Below are 22,168 nucleotides of genomic sequence, written 5' to 3'. Positions count from 1 at the left end.
GTATCCCCCCGGCTCTCACGCTGCCTGCATCCCTTCACCCCGGCGCGCCGGCACACCCGGCAAGTGCGTTGCCGGCCCCGGTCGCCCAGCGAGCGCACGCAGGCGCCAGCGTCTTCCTCCTGATCCATCGCCATATGCCTGTCTTTTACAGTTCTTTGGTGCGTGATGCTCAGAGAGTGGATAATTAGCTAAATGAATTAATTGACATTCATACTTGTAATTAGCAACCGGTTACAAGCAGCTATTCTCCTTGGGACAACTACAATTTCTCGGGGACTGGTGTTAAAATACTGGAAAATCGTTAAGAGTAAATAACGAGGGCCGTGCGTAGCGCACGCTCATGGCGCCCGGTTTCTTCCCTCGGCCGTGAAAGCCGCCGCACTGTAAACAAGCCCGTGCAAAAGCAAAGCAGGCTGCGAAACGTGTTGGAAACGCCGCTGCTGCTCGGGAGGAGGAGAAGTTTCCAGCTTCGGAAGAAATCGTGGCCAGATGGGCGGCCTCCAGCCGGCAGCTCCCGCCGGCTCCCTGGCTAACCCTTTCCACCCCCAGTTACCGGAGAGTTTGCGAAGAGGCCCCAGCAGCGGAGGCTGCTCATGCAAAGCAATGGGAATTGGATGTCACGAGTGTTAATTAAACCATTAATTACTGCTGAGCAAAAAAAAAAAAAAAAAAAGTGACCTATTGGTTTCATCACTTCTTGGAGTAGTTGGAAGGATAAATTGCTCAGGGGCTCGGCAGCGGGAGAAAGGGGCTGCGGCATGAGTCAGATCTTTGCTGAAATGTAGATTTTTCTCAATTATTAAGGGGATGCTGGCGAGCGCCGAGGCGGTACCTGTGCAGCCCTGGCTGACCCCAGCAGCCCCGCGAAGCCAGAATTGAGACCCGTACCAGGGACGGGGCTGGCGGAGACCGAGCCGAACAACTGGGAGCGACACCCCCAGTCCTTGACTCGCTGCTGGGGGGGGGGGGGGCCACGATGCCAGGAGCTTGGAAGTGCTTTTGGGGTGCCCCAGGCTGCTCCGTGTGCCCCTAGCAGGGACCCCGCTCCCCACCGTGGGATGCACCCATCACCCGAGGGTTTGTGCAGGCGATCCCACGTCCCGAGTGGGTAGCAGGGGCCGGAGGCTGGTGTTCGAGGTATCCCTGGCTCCGGGGGGGGGCCAAGCATGGATCCCCCTCGGCAGGACGATGGTGCGGTACCCAAGGTTGGGCTGCAGGTCTCTTCTCCCTGGGAAATTCCCCCCCAAAACTTGGGTACTGATGGGAAGAAGGGAGGGCAGCACGGCAGGCACCGCTATGCAAACGGCTCGTTACGGAAAAGGAGGAAAAAAAAATGATACTAAAGTACCAGTTTCATAAATCAACCCCTCATGTCATCTTGCTGCACCAGGAACTGCTGCAACATCGGGGAGGAGAGCCACGCCGCGGCCGCACTGCCCGCCCGGGGGTCCCACAACCCCCCAAAAAGGGGACGACAGCCCCCCCCGCCGCGCGGGGACCGGCACTTGGGGTGCTGTGCCCTGAACCACCCTCCGGCCTCGACGGCCTCTGCTACCCCACGGCGGCTGCAGCAGCACCCACTTGGCGATGGGACGGGGCGAGGGGACGGGGTGACGGCACCCCACGAGCTGGGGTCTCCCTCGAAGGGGGGGCTCTGCCCCGGCTCCTGGCACGGGATCGGGGCCACATCGCTCTGCCAGGAGTCCTGTTCTTGGCTCTTCCGAGCTGTCAAAGCTCTAGATTTCCCTGGCAGCGCTCGGAGCTTAAAGGCAGGGGAAAGAGGGGGAAAAAAAAAAGAAAAGCGGAGCTCAGAAGTAAGGCAGTTGAAAAGGCTGGGCCAAGGAGCTGTCACACCACCCTTTCAGCTATTACACACCCCGGTAAGTTCTCAAACACACAGGCTGCACAAGATAGCAGGAAGGCTAATTTTTCTTTAGCTGCAGGCAAAAAAAAAAAATTCAATTACAAGGTAACCTATTTTTCGACTCCTCCGTTGGTATTTACTTAATTTCCTAAGGCCGCCTCGCCCGCCCCGCGACGGAGAGGAGGAGGGAGGCTGTGTGCTGTTCGGCTAAGCCGGGCCCTGGCTTGCCGTGGGGTTTATTTTGGTTTTAATTCAAACCTTAAAGCCCAGAGCGAGCGTGGTTTTGTTTGAACGCTGGTGGGCAAACGGGACGGCGGGGCATCTGGCCGTGATGGGGTGCACCGGGGGCTCCCCGGCGGGAAGCAGGACCTTCTGGAGAAGGTTTGGGAGGTGCCAAGGGAACAGCCCTGCTGCTGGTGGCCTGGGTGGGCAGGGATTGCGTGGGGGGGCGGGGGGGGGGGTGTCCATGAGGACAAGGACAGCCCTGGGGGTCCCCCAAGGGCAGGGACCCTGGGGCACCCAGGGGGGACGTGAGGACAGGGACGGGCCTGGGGGTCCGTGGGGATGGGGACACCCCAGGCGTCCACGGGACATCCTGGGGGGGTCCACGGCGACACGGACGCCCCCCCGGGGGGCGAGGGGGGGGGGGTACAGGGGCACAAGACACCCGGGGGGGGGGGGGCACATGGGGACAGGGACACGCCGGGGGGGCGGAAGAAACACAGGACCCCGGGGGGGACACAGCGGCACAGGACCCGTGGGGGGGGACACAGGCCCGGGGGGGGGGGGACACAGGCCCGGGGGGGTCCGTGCGGTACCGGCGCCGTCCGCGCCACCGCGCGCCGCCAGGGGGCGCCGTTGCTCCGAGCGGCCGCGCTGCGCTCCCCCCCCCCCCCCCCTCACACACACACAACCCCCCCCCCGCGGTGCCCGCGGCCGCCCCGGCTGAGCGCAGCGCCCCGCCCCGCCCCGGCGCACAGGCGCGGCCTTCCGGCGGCTGCGGCCCAGCCCGCCCGCCGAACGGGGCCAGGGCCGGGGGGCGGGGGGACGGAGCCCTTCGGCACCCCCGGGCCCCTGAGGAGGAGGAGGAAGAGGAGGAGGAGGAGGAGGAGGGCGGGGGGGGGGGGAGAAAGGAGGAGGGGGCGGGGCGGAGCGAGCGCTGCGCCAATCAGAGCGCGGCGGTTTCAAGAGGCCCCTTCCGCGCCCCGCCCCGCCCCGAGCGGCGCCGCGCTGAGGGGGGGGGGGCGGCCCCGGGGAATGGGGGGGGGGGGACACGACCCACGGGGGACGGGACACGGCCCGGCAGCCCCGCTGTGGTGGTACCCGCCCTGCCCGGCTTCCCTGCCCGCCCTCCTGCCTGTGCTGCCCGCGCCAGCAGGCCCCGGCGAGGTGGGGAAGCAGCGTAAGCCAAGGGAGTGCGAGCCCACGCGTGACCGTGCCCCGGGGGGGGGGCTTCGGGTGCAGGCAGCGCAGGGCTTTCGCCTCTGCTGCTTCACCCACGCGTCCCCGCCGCCGGGCCGGGGTGGCACTCGGCCCTTGCTTGTGATGGGGACATCCCCCAGCCCTTTATAAATAACGCAGCGGTATTAATTATGCAATTTAATTAATTATGCACATACAGCAATCCACCAGCAGATTGCCGCTCCCGGCTTCCTCCGTCCAAAGCCTTTCGCTGGCTGGGGTTTTTTTTTTTTTGCAAGCCAGCAGCCGAGGAGCCGGCGTCGGGGAAGGCCTCGAATTCGGCGCCGGCCAAATCGCCGGTTACGGCAACGGCGATGTTTCGGCGATGTTTCGGCATCGCGGCTAACGCGCGCCGGCCTCCCTCCAACCGCCGGCACAGCTGCGCGGGTAAACAGGAAACCCGAACGCCGCGGCTCCCGCGGGACCCAGAAACCCCAACCCCGAGGCGGGCAGCTGACTCCTTCCGAAAAAATATACCGGCGGTTCCGCGCAACGCCGGGGCGAAGGGGCCGGGGTGGGAGAGGGGACGGGTGGCAGCACCCACCGCCGCCGCCTGCTCGCCTGCGCCGAGTTCATTTGAATGCGAGCCATGCAGAGCGCTCGCCACCACCGCCACTGAGGTGTGGAAATCTCGCCCAGCCGAGGAGGGGTTTCTTCCTGCTAGCCGGCCTGGGAGGGGGGAAAAAGCCTCGTTAGATGATAGGGCAATTTTAGACACCAAATCCGGCTCCTTTCCACAGCTGCTTTGCGCTCCAGGAAGGCTGTGAAATGGAGGAGTTGGGTTTTGGGGGGTACAGGGAGCGTGCGGTGCCCCAGTCTGCTGGGAACCCCTCTCCCGTCGTCCCCGTCGGCATCTCCGGCATCGCCAGCCGTCATCGCGTCCCGGGGTTTGGCTTTCCCATGGGAAAAGGGAATACCGGGCTGGCAGCAACCTGGAAATGAGAAAAAAAATCTATAGTTCGGTCAAAATTAAAATTCGAAGCCCAAACTGCCTGGTGGGAGGACAGTCCCGCAGACGGGCTGGGGGCGCAGCGTGCCGCGCAGGAATGCAGCCCGCGCGGGTCCGTGCCCGGCCGGGACGGCAGCGGTGCCCGTCCGAAGCGAGACGCTGCCCGCGCACCGGCTGCGGGTACGGGCCGCGTCGCTTCGGGAGCTCGCGGGGCCGTTGGAGCTTAACGTTAGCTACTGAACAGACCCGTGCGCCTTTGTACGTGCAGGGCAAATTTTTTTTTGAATGTATTTATTTTTACAGGTGGTATTCCAGCAGAATGGTCCCAGCGCGTTGACAAGCAGAGGCGTCCTCCCCAGCGATGGGCACCCGGCAGCGATGGACCGACGGTTCAGGGAAGGGGCTGGGAGAAGGGGAGCTGCTCTAGGAGGTCAGGAAAGGCCACCTAACCACCCGGGCTTGGGAGCATTTTGGTATCGTCGCAAGCCCCGGTGGCAGGGGCCGAGGGCTCCTTTCTGCTCCCGGGGTGGCCGGGGCTGGGTGCGGGGATGTCGCCAGCCCAGGCCAGAGGCGATAAAACGCCTGGAGTGATGCAGCAAAACAGGCTGGAGTCGCGTGTCGAAATAAATCATCCATGGAGGCAAGGCAGAGAGGAGGAGGTTTTCTGCTCTCAACGCCTCCCCGCATCTAACAAAGCCTCAGAAACCCCAGGCGGGCAGCGAGAGCCGGGGCAGGATTCGGCCGTCCGTGGCCCCGGCTGCCCCAGAGCGGAGCTGGTCCTGGCCGGGTGCTCCGATGCTCCGGCTCTCCCGGGAGCTGGTTTTCCATCCCTTCCCAGCTCCCTTGGCTTCACCTTGTGGCAGGCAATGCACAGAGCTGCCAGGAGTGATAAAATGGCTGTCCCCCAAATTTATGGAGTTTATCTGTGAATAACTCTCGGAGGTGAAGCGGCTGTTGAGCCGGGGAGGAGGAGGGCTTTATTTCGGGATAAACTCCCCCAGGAGCGATGCAGGGCAGGCAGGAGTGCCCTGTGCCCCCCGGCCTCCCCCAGCTCATAGGGATGGAGCATCGCTGGGGTGAGCTCCCTGCTCGCCCACGCTGGGGAACGCCGAAGGCTTGTTTCCCATTCGCAGCGTGTTTATTAGGAGCTAAGTCATGAAGAGGCTTTGGCACATCTCCGTCGCTCCCGTGGAGCGTGTTTAGCACAGTGGAGATCGCCGCTTTTTCCAGCCACACGTGCGTGCCCGCGATTTCCACGCCGGCCGGGTGTTGCTCCCCGTGCTCCATTCCCACGGTGATCTTATCTCCCCCCCCCCCCCCCCAAAAAAAAAAAACGGTTTTATTGATGGGCTGTGGAGCAGCATCCTGATTTCTGGGGAAGCACAGCTGAGGCTGAGCAGGCTTGAGCCTCCCCCTCGTCCCCCCCTCCCCACTCTGCTGCAGTAACATCCATCCTAAGTTTCTAAGCCTCTTCTAATTTTGGAGGCCGTTAGCAAAGCAGGCGCTGTTGCAGCCAAACGAGACTGCCAATGTTTCCCTTAAAAGCTGCTTTCACTCCGAAGGACTCTTCTAGATGGTTTGCTTTTAATAGCAGGCTGCAGGGTGCAACGCCCAGCTCGCGGCCGGGGCTCTCCCTGGCATGGAAAGGGACTGGGTGGCATTGGGTGCAGGATTGGAGCCGTGCACGGAGCCGCATGCATCCGTCGTGGGCCACGGCCGTGCGCCACGTACACCCCCTTCCCAGTTCAGACCAGCAAAGCTCCCCACCCCCTTGCAGAGCCGACCACCCCGCAGCCCGTCCCTCCCTTCCCTCGCCCGCTCTCGGGGAGATCTTTAAGGCAGAGGGGGCCAGGTTTCCCCCCCCCCCAACTGTGCTAATAGCTCAGGGGAGAAGAAAAGGCCAGAGGAGCCGGTGGAGAAACGGGAGCCAGCGAGGTCAGCGCGCTGGTAGGTGTGAGCGCTTTGAAAAACCCAATTCCTGCTTCAGTATAACCAGATTCAGGAAAATGAAGCTGAAGTGTGAAAAATGGAAGTGAAAAGATAGGAACCAACCCACGGCTATTTATTCTAAAAATACTGACCTAAATACTTAAGCGCACATATAAAAGTAGTTGTCTTTGCTGATTTCCTTTATGAGAATCTCCTGGTTTGGTTATTATTGCACTCAGAAACCAGAAGATGAGGCTTTTCAGAGACACCGAGACCGTGTCCTAGGCTGGCACTCCCAAAGAGTTTGCTGTATGCCCAAAACTCATCCGAAGGCCCAGCTTTGAAATTCATTCATTAAGCTAACGAGGCCCTGCGGTTAGCAGCCCACGCCTCCACCGATCAAAACAGGAGAGGCTTTGGCTGGGTCTCGTGCCACGGCTCTCGTGTTTCTCGCCGGGTGGGACGATGGCGGTGGCCGGGGACAGGCTGTGGGCACGGCAAAGAGCCCCGGAGGCTGCGCCCCGGGCACGAGCGGCTCTTGCAGCAGGACGAGAGATTTGGGGGCAGAGGGAGGCATCGGGGCAGCGGCCCCCGCGCGAAGCATCCCTTGACTTGTGGCGTGGGCAGAGCTGGGCTACAGTTCCCGTCTGGGCTGTTGGTCACATCTGGGCTATTCCCATCTGGGCTGTCGTTCACATCTGGGCTGTCGTTGCCCTCCGGGCCGTCGTCGCAGGCGGTCGCAAGCCCCTGCCTCCTCCCCGCTCCTCTGGCAGCAGCCAGGGCGAGGATGACGGGAGGCTGTCGACAGCCTGAGTGCTGAGCCTGGCTTAGAGCAAAGGTCCCCGGGGCCAGCGAGCCGGCCGGGGCATTGCAGAGGAGCATCGCTGTCCTGCAGGCAGCCCCCCCTCGATGAGATAATTCGGGGTTTCCCACATCCCCGGAGGTGTCTGGGCCAAGTACCGGGGTGGGCAGCAAGGAAAACCCAGGTGCGGGTCCCCAGGCGGTGCGCGGGCCGGTGGACGGGGACCCCTGCGCAGTCACGGCCCCCGGTGCGGCACCGGGACCCCGCTCTGCACGTCCTTCCCAGGGAAGATGATGGAGGAGCGTTACGGGTGGAGGCAGAACGGATGGAGGAGCGGGCAGGAGTGCTGGGTCAGCAAGTCGCGCAGGCTAGACGCGAACGATGAGCGCTCAGAGGAAGAAGGAAGAGCCTGCGCTTAAAAACAGTAAAGGTGAAAGCAGGCGGGGGGAAGCGGCTCCCTGCCTGAAGGTCGGAAGGGGAGAGCCGGTCACAGCGTTTCCGTATGACAAAGTGAAGATGCGAGCCGGGAAAACATGGGCTCGATGAACAGCCTCTTTTTTTTTTTTTTTTTAAGTTAGGAAAAGGGGTGCTCGGTGCAGCAGCGGGGAAGGTCGTGTGGTCCGTGGCCTGGGGGCAAGCCCGATGCGTGCAGCATCCTGGAGGCAACGGGATGGATGAGCGTGGGCCAGGTCCCCTCGCTGCCTGTGGGGAAGCGTTGTGGCCGTGCACGGCCGGGTGTGTGAGCAGAGCCAGGGCCAGGCTTCTGAGCAGCAAGAGCTGGTTTTGAAACTCTGGAGGATGCTGCAGAGGCGAGTGTCCCGGAGGACGCTGGCTCCGATGGCAGGCTGCTGCCTGGGAAGCCTCTCCTCCAGCTTCTGAGGTCCCCCTTTCTCCCAAAAAGCTCTCAGGAGCAGCAGAGGAAACCCTCACGACCAGCAGAGTCCGTCAGACCACAGCTCACCCTGCAGCAGCTTTTTGCCTAAAATAAGGCTGCTAAAATAAATACGCGTACTGCCACCGTGCTCGCAGCAGATTTACAGCTCCATGCGTGCACCTGGCACCCGTCCACCCTGGTGTGGGAGCACCCGTGGGGCCGGTGGCAGCAGGAGGGACATCTGCTCCGAAACCCAAGGTCACCCTCCGGCCAGCTCCGCGAAGCATCCCGGGAAAGCAGAGCCGAAGAGACGCTCCTGCCCGTTGCAGGGCGCTGGCGGGGGTGGCTGGCTCGGGGCGCTGCCGGCGGCGCGTATCAGGCGGGGACAGATGGAAGAGGTGACAGATAAGGGACTCAGCCTGGAGAAGAAACGGGAGCGATAGGCCCCAAAGGCACTGCCCCGGCAGAGCAAAAAGGCTCGAGACCAGCCCCAGCAGAGCTGGATTTAGATCCCGTCACGCCAGCCGGGCACCCGCTCCCCACCCAAACCCCTCCTCGCTGAGGGCAGGGGGGTAAGGAAACCTCTGACGTTAAACTGCAGATGCTTCTTTGGTGCATCAGGCTTTCTGCCTGGCTCCTGAGGCAGTCGACAACCGCTGCTACCCCGGCAAGGCTGCGACCCTTCCCTTGAGAATGGTTGATGCCGGGAGGCGGGTAGCGCAGGTCCGAGGCCATCCCTGCGGGATGATGAAGGAAACCCAAAGACAGGCACCATCGCATTGTCTGTAGGGTCTGCAGGCACACACAGCTCTGCTGGGACCCCCCGGGAGGGTCTCTGCTATACCATTGCCATAGGAGACCTGCGGGCAGCATTTATATGTAACCCCCCCGCAGCATCCTCACCCCATGCCGGTGCCCTGCTCGGGAACCGCAGGGAACGAGCATGGCCAGACACAGACAGCCCAGCAAGAAAATGCCACCGTCACTGGTGGGAGCCGGCTGGGGGTTATCACCATGCCACCGCGTGGGGCAGGACCACAGCTCCTGCGTGCCGGTTTGCTCAGGGAGGGGATATTTAATTGCAAAATGTCCCTTGCAGGGAGATGTAGGCTAGCGGCAAGGGATGTGGAGACCAGGAGGACCGGAGTCGCCCAGAGTGGCTGGCACTGGCAGGAGGTGGGCAAGGTGACACTTTGTCAGGGCTATGGGGTGACCGGGGTCTTGCGTTTTGGGTTTTGCCTTTGCGCAGCCTGACCAGTTCCTCAGGAATCCAACCACATCCCGAAGCGCAAGTTTGGGACTCACAAGTTGTCCGTGCTCCTCAGACGGGGAAGTCCTGCTCCCTGGCTGTTATCTTTGGCACTTTCTCCCTTCGAGCCTTCTGCCTCTGTTTGTCTCCTCTGCAACGACGGGAATCCGCAGAGTTAAAATCCCAGGAGTGCCAGCTCTGGGAATGCAGCATCGCGTCCCACATGGGTGCCTCTGCTCGGCGCTTTGCAGTGCCTGCCTGCAGCCGAGGTTAATGCAGGTATTTCGGGTAAGGAATCCGAGCCGACACGCAGGGAGCTGCTGGGGAATAGCTGCCACGCTTTACATTCACAGCCCATCTATTTTGCAATAACTTCACCGTGATGTTCCCACGTAGACAAGCCTAAGCTAGCATAGATAATGAAATGGGTTAAAGGAGACAGGCGGAGGGAGAGGAGAGGAGCCAGCAACTGGTAGTAAATCAGGGTTACTTTAAATTCAAGGACTTGGTGGCCAGGCGAGTTTGGTTTATGCAGAGCGGCACGGGATTTAGAGGATGAGACGCAGTTTGGGAAGGCAGAGGTGTCCCCTTGGTGGGGCCTCCAACCTACCCCCTGTCCTGCTCCTCTCCGTCCCCCCCATGCCTGCCCCGTGGGTGTCACTGGGATTAAGCACTGCCAAGGGCACCCATCCCGGGTGGTAAAAGGTGGTCGGGGGATCCTGAAGGAGCTGCCGGCCTGGCGGGGCAGGCAGCGGACTCTGCTCCATGGGGAGAAGGTCCCAACAGCCCCCATCGGCTCACGGTCGGGGCCGGGGGGGACCCAGCCGCTGAGACTCCCCCACCTTTGGCGCGGGTTTCGAGGCAGTCCAAACAAGCTAATTAAATCCTGCTCTGCTTAATCAGAGCCATTGAACACCAGTCAGAAGAAATTAATCCCGTGTTTTATTAGATGCTGTTTGAAGTTGCGTTTGGCACCTCGTCCTCGGTTCTCATCTCCTTCTGGGGAAGGAAGAAGGACATCTGCGGGGAAGAGCGAGGGTGCAGCAGATGGCAGCGGGGATGATTCAGGGGCTCGAGGAAGGAGCTGCGACTCCAGCGGCGTCCCCGGGGGGGGGACGAGACACCTCTCCCCGCATCCCACGGCCCACCCCCTCCCCGTGGCTGAGAGTCTGCGAGCCAGGCAGGCATCCCAAAAATACGTGTTCCTCCGCATTGCATGCTAATGGCTCCGCGCGATAGGTCCCACCGCAATTAAAGCGCGCGGAGCATTAATATGCAACGTGGAGAGGCCACTCTTCCCACAGCTACTCCCTCCCAAACCTGTCCTTCCTGCTGCGCATCCCTGCCCAGGGGGAGCCTGCCCACGGGGATCCCACAGCAGCCCCGGCCGAGCCGCCGGCAGCGCCCGGTGCGTTGGTGCCTTCCCCCTCGCCGTGCCCGGGGGACGCTGCCTTTTGCCCCCCCGGCACCTTCTCTTGCCTTCGGGCTCGGCGCAGCAGGGTCTGTCGGGTACCCGCCGGGTGGGTGCCGTGCAAGGGAGGCACCCCGGCGGCTGGGAGGAATCCACCGGCGGGTGGTTAAAACAACCAGCTGGGCTCTTGGTTTGGGGTTTTTAATGAATTCTGGTGCCTTCCTTGGCGCAACCCAAGGAAAAACTCCCGACGAAGAGAAAGCCCGGCTGAGTAAGGCAGCCCACGGGTCGCCCTCCAAGCCTTGGGAGCGCTCGGTGGCCTCGGTACGTCCTCCTGTGACTCGGCTAGACGGAGCTGCTGGCTTCGGGTGTGGGGATTTCTTTTTTTCCTAAATTTCCTGTCACAACTTGTGTTAAAACTTTGCAGAGCCATTTAATTGCGTTCTGCGGTGGTGATGATATGAAATTAGTCTCCCTTCTGATCTTCAGCTAAGTTGGTCCAAAGCACCGGCTTATAATTTGCTCTAATCATCAGGTCACGGAAGATGCGAAGGCAGGGCTGGTCCCTGGTGAATTCACACGGGGCCAGAGTTTCCACCCTCGCTGTGCTGGCATTTGGTGGCTGGCAGGTCGGGCTCTGCCACCCTGGGATGGCAATATTGATACTTTCTTTTGGTGCCGCTTACGGGAAGCTTTCCATCAACTGCTCTTCTCCATCTCCCCTAGCAACAGCCGAGAACTGGAGCTGGTCCGGAGGAGAGGAGGGAGAGCCGAGGCGGCTTCCCGGCCCCCCCCCCCGCCGGCTGCTCTCTCCTCCGAGCATCTCTCCCGGCTGGAGACCTGCAATCAGACTGCTGAAGGCACCTAAGGAGGCAGAGATCCCGGCTCCCGTCGCGTTTTCCCTGGGCTAGCTCCATGTCCCAAACGACCCCTGGGGTCAGGGAGAGGAGGTGGCTGGGTTTTGTCCACTCACCTGTCCCAGAAAATCAGTGAGTTAAAAGAAAACTAGCTCCCGATGAACAGGAGCGGGGCAGGACGGAATTCTGGGCACGGAGAGGCCCTTTTGCTGCCGAGGGCACTGCACCGATCACGGCGGTTGCATTAATGCTTTCCACCTCCACGCAGAAGGTACAGAATATGAGGGCATTATTTTTAACCGGGGATATTCAGCGAACATCTCACGTGCTGCTGGAGGGTCAAATTTATCCCATAGCCTCAGTCCCGGGGGAGGCTCCCGGTTATTTTTGAGCCCATCAGAGCAGCAGAGGAGCAGAGGGATGCGAAGGCTCGGGAGACACAAAGTCTGGGATTTGCCTGGCCCGGCCCTCCGGCCTCTGCCGCAGAGGCACGCACGGAGCAGAGCTCCTAACGCCCGTCTCATCCTCTCCACCATCACCCCGGCCCCCCGCCCCGCAAACCAAAACTTGCGCAAAGCGCCAGGTTTTCTCCTTCCAAAGAGAAGATCTCGGATGCCTTCAAGTTTTGATCCTTTCCGACCTACCGCATTGCAAAGAGATTCCCCCCACCCCCCAAAGCTTGTTTTAAACCTTGCTTTAAAGCGAGTTTGGCCCTGCTCAGGCAGGTCCCGATGGCCGCGAACGTTCCCACGGGGTGCAGCAGCACTACCCGCTGCCGGAGGAGTTACTCCTCCGTCCCGCAGCAGTTACTCCTCCGTCCCACAGCTCCCCACGCAGCCGCCCCGAGCCTCCCTGCCCTCGCAAGGAGGGTCGCCGGGAGCATACGGCCCTGCTCAAACTCCTCGGGCTCTTCGGTGTTTTTGCAGGACGAGGCTGCTCGGATGCGCCGTAACCTCCCGATTTTAACCATCGGGTAACTCATCGCGCAACCCCTACCCAGCCTCCGTCCCCGTTTTTTTGTTCAGCGAGTCATTCTGGAAGTAGAGGTGAGGCCGGGGTGGTGGTGGGGGGGGAAGAGCTTTTTAAAGCCCTTATTTTTGTGCTGCTCCAACATCAGTGGAAACCGCCACCAGAAAGCAGGAGCGCTGGTTAGTTTGGTGGGCTCCTGCGTTCTGTCAGTGGGGCGAGGGTTGCGAAGCCCACCCTGGGGCGCAGCACAGCTTTGCCCAAACCTCCGAAAACCCCCCAGTGAGAGGCAAAAGGGCTCCCCACAGCCTGCTCTGAGGGACCCCCCCCAAAACCCAGGCCAGACCACCACCCAGCCCCAAGGGCTCGGCTTTCCCCCCCCCGCCTTGTTTTTAAAGGGCAGCGAAGCAAAACAGGCAGCGAGGCTCCGCCGCAAAAAGCCTCGCCCCGTGACTGGAGGCGCTGAAGTTGGCCGGAGTCGGGGGGAGGCCGGCCCCAAGCTCCCCTCAGGGTTCCTCACAGCCAGGACCGCCCGGGCCCTGAGGTAACCGCCCGGGCCCTGAGGTAACCGCCCGCAGCGCCGGGGTCGGGGGACGCGGCGCCGGGCGGGACCCGCCGGGGCCGGAACGGAGGCGGTGGGAGGCGGGGGCCATTCGGCCCCCGCCTCCCACCGCCTCCGTCCCGGCCCCGGCGGGTCCCGCCCGGCGCCGCGGCCAGAGGCAGCGCCCGCCCGGGCGCACCGACGCGCTGCTTCTTCTTCTCCCCCCCCCGCTCCTCCTCCTCCTCCTCCTCCCCTTCAGCCGCCCGGCGGGCGGTTTCAAGGCCCCCCCCTCCCGAGGTCTCCGCGGCGCCGACCAATCAGCGGGCGCTGCGCGCCTCGGCCCGGCGCCTTAAAGGGCCACGGCGCCTCGGCGCGGCGGGGGAGCCTCGCTTTTTGCGGGCCGAGCCGGTGGGACGCTAGGACCGGCGCGTCGCCCCCCTCCCCCTCCCTCCTTTCCTCGCCGCGGGAGGCTCGCCCGCCGCCTCCGGAGGGGGGCGTGGCGCGGGTCGGCGCCGCCTTTCCTCGCCGGTGATTGGCGGCGGCGAGCGCCCGTCGGCGGGGGGGTGGGGGGGCGGTGCCCGGCGCGGCCACGTTCGGGTGCGCGGCCAGCGGCGCGGCGGGCGCAGCGAGCGGCGGCGGAGCGGCGGCGGCGGCAGCAGCAGCGGCGGCGGCGGCAGCGCGGGGCGATGGGGGCGCGGCGGCGGCCGGCGCTCTGACAGCCCCCGGCGCTCCCCTCAGCGGCGGGCAGAGCGGCTCCCGGTGGCGGCGGTCCAGCGGCCGCCCCCCTCCTCCTCGGCGCGGACCATGTTCGCCAAAGGGAAGGGCTCGGCGGTGCCCTCGGACGGGCAGGCGCGGGAGAAGTAAGCGCGGCGGGAGGAGGAGGAGGAGGAGGAAGGCGGCGGGGGGGGAGGAAGCGGGGCGGCTTTGTGCGGGGCGGCGGCGGGGACGGGGACGTGTGTGTATGGGGGGGGGGGGTGCTCCTCCTCCTCCTCCTCCTCCTTGTCGCCCGCCCCGACCCGCCGCTCGGCTGTTGCAGGCTGGCGCTGTACGTCTACGAGTACCTGCTGCACGTCGGCGCCCAGAAGTCGGCGCAGACCTTCCTGTCCGAGGTGAGCCCCGCCGCCCCCCGCGCCCTTTGTGCGCCGCCGCACGCACGCCCGCCCTCCATCTTGCGCGGGGCGGCGGCGGCGCCGGGGGGTCGCCGCGCGTGGGGGCCCACGCCCACTCGTGACCACCCTCCCCCCCCTCCTCCTCCTCCTTCCCCCTTCCACCCCCGCCTTCCTCTCGCCCGCAGATCCGGTGGGAGAAGAACATCACGCTGGGCGAGCCCCCCGGCTTCCTGCACTCCTGGTGGTGGTAAGTGCGAGGAGCCACGGACACCCGCGCGCACACGCGTGACCGTCCGGGAGGGTGGGAGCCCCCCGCGGTGTCCACGTCGCGGGTGGGAGCCGGCAGCCCCCGCCGTGGGTGTCGCGGGGTCGCCCCGGCGGAGCGCTGCCCCCCCACCCGTGGGGTAAAACCCCGGCGACGGCGTGAGTCAGCAGCGGCGCGCCGAGCCCCGAACCGCCCCGGCTTCCTCGCTCCCGCTCCCCGCGGGGCGTCGAGGCGCGGCGGAGCCACCCTCGCCGTCGTCCGTCCGTCCCCCCCCCAGCAAGGCCTCCTGGCCTGGCAGCCCTGGGCGGCAGCGGGGCCGAAAAGCCGCCGGGGCCGGTTGGGGAGACCGAGTTGTGGCGAGGCCGTGGGGGTGCCCGGGGGGAAGGTGAGGGCGAGGTGGTGGTAGCGGGGCCGGGAGGGTCAGGATGGTCCCTGAAGCGGTGCGGTTGTTAGCCCCAAAAGCCTGCTTTTGCCTCTTAAAACACCCAACGTCACCCATCCCGGGGGCAGCGGTGCCGGGCACTTCCAGGGGTCCAAGCGGCTTCGAGTTGGGATGCGCGGCCGGATCCGGCTGAGGTCCCCTCCCCGACCGTGGGTGGGAAGCTGTTGACCTCCGGTGACAACCCCCGACCCCCCCTCGGTGCACGAGCCCCGATGAGTAACTGCCTCTTCTCTCGACTTTCTCCGCCACGCAGCGTGTTTTGGGACCTTTACTGCGCAGCTCCCGAAAGGCGAGACACTTGTGAACATTCGAGTGAAGCGAAAGCCTTTCATGACTACGTGAGTAACAAGTTTCTAATCCTCGCGGTAATTACAGCGTTGGGGAGCTCCGGCTTCTCCGGCGCACCGAGAGCCAACGTAACCCACTGGCAAAAGCATGGGTTTTTTAACCAACAATGTTCTGATTTGACTGAACAGTATTTCATAATGTTGCAATTATGTAAATTAGCTCAGATACTTATCTCGAGCACTTAAAGGCATTCAGGCTACTGGTAGAATTAAGCAGTTTTGCATAGCAATGGACAACAAAGCGTTTACTAGAGGATCGATGGTGAGATATTTCATGCTGAGGACGTCTCAAAGGGTGGGCAGGGGTTGGATGGCGGTGGGGAGGAGGGGGGGATTCCTCAAAACGCTGTTGAACGCCCCACTGAGTATCTCCTTGCCTTTGGCAAGGCTGGGGGGCTTCCTTGGTTGTCCGAGTCCTCCCTCGAGACCGGCGAGGTAGAGGTGTTTGATCAAGGCAGAGGTATTTGATCGTTGAAGGTGGTGTTGCAGACCCCCGTCGGTCGACGGCGTGCATCTCGTCTGTCGGTGTTTTGGGTCGTTCTCTTCAGAGGTGTTAGCGTGAACCAGGGGTGATGCTTTTGGGGCAGGATGCCGAGGCTTGAGGGGCCTCCCAAAAAGACACCTCTTAGCGAGGGCGCGTGGCGTGTCGGCTCCGGTGGGCGACGGGCGGGCTGCCCGCTCCCGTCCCGCGCGCGTCCTCCGCGTCCGTAGCATCGGGAGGAATTTGCGTCGAAGGATTAGTCACCTGGCTGCGGGCTTGGACCCCAGTCAAGTGAGTTTAAACCCTGTAGCAGGAGCTGGTTTTGTCTGCTCCGGGGAGCCTATGGTATGGAAACCATTTTTCCTCCCTTCCCGAGTTTCTCGTTGCCTCGACATGCCTGGGTTGGGATGCGCGAGGGTTTGTTGGCGAGCGTCTCGGGGACCTCCGCGGTGCTCCTGCATGCTGGCGCTGGCCGCAGCGGTCGCCCCGGGGCACGGGCAGCGCCGGGCTGCCAGGGAGCCTGGGCTGGCTGCTGAGCTGCCTCTTCTCTCTGCCCGGGGGGGGAAAGATGCTCGTCTCGCTGGGGCGTGGAGGGAAGCAGGTCTGGGTATTTGCTAGGTGGGGGGGTTGTCCGTCTGTCCGTCCCTCCCCGTGGCCGCTCTCTGCATCGCTTGTTTTTACTGGGTCGGATTAAGATGGTGAACTCCTGAACCGAGGGGTCAGAGCTGACAACCGGCGGCACGTCCACCAGCACTCGGCTTGGCACGGGCAGCTGCTCGCTCGCTCCCTGGGCGTTTTGGGCCAAGTTCTGGGTTTTTCTGGAGCGCGGTTGGGACAGCAGGCTCATCGGGAGCAAGGCGAAGGTAGATCTTTGGGCGGCAAAGCCGCAGGTGAAGATGACATTAGCAACCAAGACGTGGTAATGCTCCGTTCACAGCAGTTTCCTCATCGTGTCTGAGGATTTAGTGTATTTAGAGAAATTAATCTTTTTTTAGCTTGGTAATAATTCTAACAATAGGCCTGAGTGCATTAGATGATTCGCATAAACTTCTTTAATACACGTTGCTTTAAGCTTACAGTAAATAGACACAATCCTGATTGTTTTTAATTCTTGGTGTAATGCAGTTTTGTAACAGCCCCAAGAGCTTTATGTTTTGGGTTTTACCTTGAAGACTCGTAAGAAGATTGTTGCTCCCCTGTGCCTTGGCTTGGTGGCACTGGTTTGGTTTCCCCAGACATGTTTTGGCCTCAAAGCAGGGGCTGTGCTTCTCCCTCCCGCCATGGCCCGTGGCAGATGCTCACGGCACAGTCCCTCTCCGAGGAGCGGTGTTTTCCCGGCACAGCGTGTACTTTACAAGGTGAGGGACCTACCCGGCCAAAACTTAAATATTGACCAAAGAACCGAATGATAACTGGGGGAGTGTGAATAGCGCCTTGTTTCTCACCCTCCTCTGTGCCGGGGCGGGCTGCCAGTGCCGGTGAGCGTGGTGGCTGGCCTCGCCGATGGGTGCCGGAGTCGGAATACAGGTTGTTATCAAGCACCAAACGCCACAACCCATCAGCCAGTGCATGGCACCTAAAATGGGGTACCAGCCCTCAATGGGGCTGGACCAGTGAGTCGTGAATCACTTCATACGGTGGTTGTGGTTAAAAATACTCTGATATAAGCCTTGGCCCAGATTGGTAGAGCATCATATTTACACTTGGCCAACGATGGGCAACCTCTGCGCAGCCAGCTCGGTGTTTGCTCGAAATACGGTGTTTATTTACCCAAAGACTATGTATTTACCATGCCACTCTAAAGATGAAACAGGGGGATGCTCCGGGAGCAGCGCGGCGGTGCTGGGCCAGCCGGGGCTTGGCACGCAGCCCTCCCGTAGCCGGCACCGGAGGGCTGCTCGCCTGGGAGACGCATCTTCAGGAGGGGGAGCGGTGCACCTTGTTAGCAAGGTGCTAACGGTGGGATTTGCTTGCTGTGTCGTTTCCACTTCGTTTCCCAGCGTAACCGTATGAAAACTATTAGGAGCAACAGGACAAATTGCCAATTTCCCCCTCCAGTTTTTAATGTTGAACTCTTTCTAGTGAGGGGAAAAAAGAAGGAGAAATCCCACTGCTCTTTTTGGGGGCAGGGACACCCTTGAAAGCCATGGGCTCTCGCCGCGGCTGAGGAATGTTGCTTTTTACCTTTCCCCTGAGGTTTTTTTCCGAAGCCGGGACAAAAGGCTGCTGGGACTTGGTAGAGAGGTGCTTCTTGGGAGAGGGGTGATGGGAGCCAGGATTCACCTGGCGCAGGCAGGAGGAACGCCGCACTTCTCTTTCCTTCCATCTCCGGCACGGCTGCGAGTCTGTTAATGCAACTGATGAGTTGTGCTGGTTGGAAGATTGGTTATTAGTCAGCCTGTCCCACCTGTATCAAGAGTTTATCCAAGTTAACAGCACCAGAAGCACCCGTCGACTCCTAAAACTCAACCCACAGCCGTTGATTTGGGCTTCTCCGCTGGGCAAAGCCCCACGGCAAGTGCACCAGCGTTGCGGTGCGCTCCGGCGCGCTGCCGGCGTCGGCGAGCTTGCAACGGGATCGCTCGGCATGACAGGGGATTTCAGCTGCTGCGTTATCTGGGAATTGGCCGATGGCTGGTCGCAGTTGAGCATTTCAACGCCATGAAAGCCAATACAATTTGAGTTAGCGGTGATGACTGCCAGTTTAAATACCGCAGTGAATTTCTGTCAAAGAGGTAATACATAGAAAGGGGAATTGCAGAAAACTTGATCACCAGAACCACTTCAGTCGATTTTGGCCTCGAGCTACAGAAAATGAACTTAAATCTAGTTGACTGTTGCTACATACTTTTTGTGGTATTGCTCTGCCTGCACGGCCAGCTCGGAGCATCAACGTGCAGGAGAGAAAAATTAGGGTAGCCTTTGGCTGCCTGAGAGTTTGACTTCATCCTTCCCTTCCTCTGCTGCCCCCAGCTCCCCCCTGAGAAGGACCCACACTTGGGAACATTTGAAATGCTGTTTTCTTTGCAGTGCAAGATCTATGAAGCGGTGGCTTCAACTTGCCATTAACGCAAAGTATTGATTTTTTTTTTTTTTTTTTTTTTAACTTTGGAAAGCTGCTGCAGTTCTTTCTAACTTGGGTCTGGAAGGATGCTCTGCTGCAGCAGAGGCGGTTGCTGCTGGAAAGGTGGCGGTTGGTCTGGGAAAAGATGGTGTGGTGTCCTCCCATCCTGGTTGAGGGCAACCAGCGCTCCTCCTTTTTCCTCACCGTCTGAAACAGTTGTCCTTGGACTGAGATCTCGGTGAGGGGGTTTCTGAAGCCCCTGGAGACGGAGGGATGTAGCATCTAGGCTTGCTGGTGTTAGCATGCAAGACTGCTCAGTGGGGAACCAGGTGAAACCCAAGGGGCTGGAAGGGTTTTGCCTGTTGGCAGTACGGGCTGGGGGGGGGTCACCCAGGCACTGGAGTGTGAATCCCAAACCCAGCTTTTTCCCCCCCACTCTAAGTGCCCTCCCAGCCGCGCTCTGGAGGCGAGGCGTGGGAAACGGTCCTTTTCTGCTGGATCTGCCCATCACGCCCCGGCTGGCTGTGGGACGGGCGTCCCCGGGGTGCAGGGGGGACATCTCCTCATTGTCACAGCATCTTCTGCTCCCCGGGGTCCGCGTGGCCGCCTCGTGGCACCTTGGCAGGCAAGATGGCCATGTGGGACCTCTCCTGGGAGGAGATGCTCTGCGTGCATGAGGGCTTCGGTGTGACTGTCGCCTCTCCTGTGGCGGCCTGTCATCTTGCTCCAGGACCAGCGAAGGCTGTGGGGCTCTTGCTCCAAGCACCCACGGCTGCGTGGGGTGGGTGTGGGACCAGCACGCGGGATGGTGGTGGCCCACGAGTGCTTCTGCGGTGGTGGCGGTGGTCCCCGAGTGCTTCTGCAACGTGCCCTCCGCAGACAGCGCATTAGAAGCGGAGGAGAGCAGGTGTTTTTGGGGGCAGGTTTGGCGCGACGCAGGGGCAGGGGTTGGGAACAGCTTTGTGCGGTCCCTGGGAGCCCCCACGGGCATTGCCTGAGCCCTGGGCGCGGGGCTCCGAGGGCGGCACGCACAGCTCCGTCCCGTCTCTGCGTGGGACTGCGCTCTGTCTGGGCTCCGTCCAGCTCTGCTCTGCAGGGACAGGGTTCCCCGGTAGGTAACCGGAGAGAGGAGTTTCCTTCGGGAGTGGCGGGCTGCCAGGAGCAGCTGCAAAACTCCACATCACTTAAAAAATAAATAAATAAATAAATACAGACATTCCCTCTCCCGGCAGTGTCCTGGGCTCAGCCTTCCCTCCCAGTTTAGGGTACTGGTGTCCCCATCCCGCCTGCGAGCCTGAGCATCCCTTAAACCCTGCTTTCTACTGGGGCACCGTGCAAAGCTGGATTAGTTTAATTTTATATTTTAAACAATATCGGCTGTCACGACAGAGCAGGCTCTGCTGCTGCGCTTCCCAATGGTGGGACCGGGGCGTTTCGGAGAGGCACCTTTCCGTGGGTGATGCCGATGGAGAAGCTGCCGGCGCGAAACCGGAGGTCAGAGCCCAGAGCTTATGTCTTAGTCTTTGACTGGGGAGCCTAAATATTTATCCTGTTCTGTCCCTAATGAAAACAAATTGTCAACAGTTGTTCAGTAACTGACTAAATTAAAATCTGTAATTAGTCAATTAGATTAAAGAGTTGGCACAACCTGATTGTATCATGCTGGTTAGGTTATTAAGAGAAAGGGTGTGATTTTTAATTACTGAATGCTAATTTTGACAGTTTCAAATGGAAACAGACGTTCCCCCCCGCTCCACCCCGCCCCGAGTGCCTCTGCAAAAGTAAGGCAGGGGATGGATTTTATGTCAACAAATGCTGTGAAGATGCAAAGTTTCTCCGGCTCCAATTCCGGGAGGGGTTTCTCCGGAAAAGCCGGGGGTGGGACGGGAGGAGAGGGGAGGATTTCTTCCATCCTGGCTGACGGATGGGAGGGCAGGTGGGGGTTTGTGCTGCAGGCGGGGACCCCCTGCACCCCGGGTGCCGGGGCGAGAGCCTGGGTGCTGCCCGGGGAGGTCCCCGCTCTGCCGTCCCCGTCGCCCATCTCGGCGCGCGCGGGTCAGCGCGCCCTCGCCTTCCACGAACCGAAGTGCGGCGACGAGGCAGATTCGAGCCTTTCCTTTTCTGTATTTATTTTTGTTGTTTGTTTTTGTTTGTTTTTTTTTTTAATTCCTCCCACCCAGCGCTCGAGAGGGGCCAGCTCCCGGCGGCAGGCAGAGCCCCCAGCGGGTTGGAGGAGGAGGAGGAGGAGGAAGGCCTTGCGTGGCAAGCGCGGCGGCCCGCGCCATCCCATTGTTTGCCCCGGCGGCGCCGCGGCCACGTGGGCGAGCGCGGTGAGGCCGGCGAGGGGACCCGCCGCCGGCTCGGTGGGGAAAACGGCCGCCCCCGGCAGATGCTCCGCTCTGGGCAAGCACAAAGCTCGCAGCTCTGCCCTCCCCTGCTTTCTGGGGTCCCTTCGGAGGAACAAAGAGGGCGAGGGGCCGCCGTGCCGTGCCGTGCCGTGCCATGGCGGGGAGGCTGGCCGGCAGTCCGGCACGGGGCGGGGGGGGCTCGCCGTCCCGCTGCGGCGGGCAGCGAGGAGGTTCGTTAGGTCAGGACGCCGTGTATTGGGTACGAGTGAGGCTTTCCTGTTCTCCTGATCATTTCCTTCCTTACCTTGGAAACTTGGATTTTCTCCTACCTTTTGTTCCCTATTTTTCTCTTGTAAAGCCGTCCCTGGATCTATTGGAAACAGCTGCCAGAGCCGGTCCCGGGGAGCGGGCGAGGGGCTCCGGCTCTTTCTCCTCTTCCGCCGTGCGTGCCCCCCGCGGCAGAGCCGGCACCGCCGCGATGGCACCGGGCTGCGCGAAGCCCTCGCTGACCGGGGCTGCTCCGGGGAGGACCTGGGGGAGCTGCCGCAGCGGCGTTTGGTCCCGTTTTTCCTTGAGAGCCCTATAAACAGATGGGATGGCAGAGGGAGAGACGCAGCGCCTGGAGCGGCTCGTGCGTGTCCCCCCCTCCCCGGTGCGTCCCAGCCCGGCCGATGGCGGGGGTCCGGCCCCGCTGTGCCCGTGGGGACCGCGGAGCGGGCTGTATCCCCAGGAGCATCACACGGCCGCTTCGCCAGCATCCCGCTCCCGGGTCAGGTTATGAAACTCCCGCTGAGGCTTCTGCTCAGTCACGAGCACGTTCCCTCTTTTATTTCCCAGCAGCGGCTCCCTCCGAGCCCTGACCCTGCAGATCCCGGGGGGGGGGGGCAGACAAAACCCCCCCACGCAGCGGGGCTGGGGGGCTCGGCGGGGCGGAAGCAGCGCTTTCCTCTGGGCTGGCGGGGAGCAAAAACGGCTTTTTGCGAGTAAACAAATACCTTGCCTCTGCCTCGGTTTGGGGTTTGGTTTTTTTTTTTTTTTTTCTCCCTCTTCTCTTAAAACTCCTGCTCGTGGCCACGAGTGCCAGGAGCTGAGTTCAAAGCTACAGCTGTGCAGTAGAGGGGGGGATTTCCAAAATACAAGGTGGCTGCTTGTGGGTGCCGCTTCCCACGTGTGGTGGGACCCAGCTGCCCACCCGCCTCCACCTCCCTA

General features: G+C 61.8%; 1 protein-coding gene across 7 annotated transcripts in view; it reads left to right on the top strand.

Moving 5' to 3' along the window:
* The first annotated feature begins 13,567 nt into the window (after window positions 1-13,567).
* The window catches only part of SSBP3 (single stranded DNA binding protein 3), a 55,331-nt gene continuing 46,730 nt past the window's right edge, over window positions 13,568-22,168 (top strand). For all 7 annotated transcript variants that reach the window (XM_075037169.1, XM_075037172.1, XM_075037167.1 and 4 more), the window contains exons 1-4: window positions 13,568-13,763; window positions 13,940-14,012; window positions 14,198-14,259; window positions 14,973-15,057. In XM_075037169.1, coding sequence (XP_074893270.1) covers window positions 13,708-13,763; window positions 13,940-14,012; window positions 14,198-14,259; window positions 14,973-15,057 — 276 coding nt within the window. In that variant the 5' untranslated portion in view covers window positions 13,568-13,707. The remainder of the gene's footprint in view (window positions 13,764-13,939; window positions 14,013-14,197; window positions 14,260-14,972; window positions 15,058-22,168) is intronic.

This window comes from Buteo buteo, chromosome 10 (genome assembly GCF_964188355.1).
Source record: "Buteo buteo chromosome 10, bButBut1.hap1.1, whole genome shotgun sequence".
NCBI lineage: Eukaryota > Metazoa > Chordata > Aves > Accipitriformes > Accipitridae > Buteo > Buteo buteo.
Note: the sequence above shows the minus strand (reverse complement) of the source record. Positions and strands in the feature narration are given on the sequence as shown.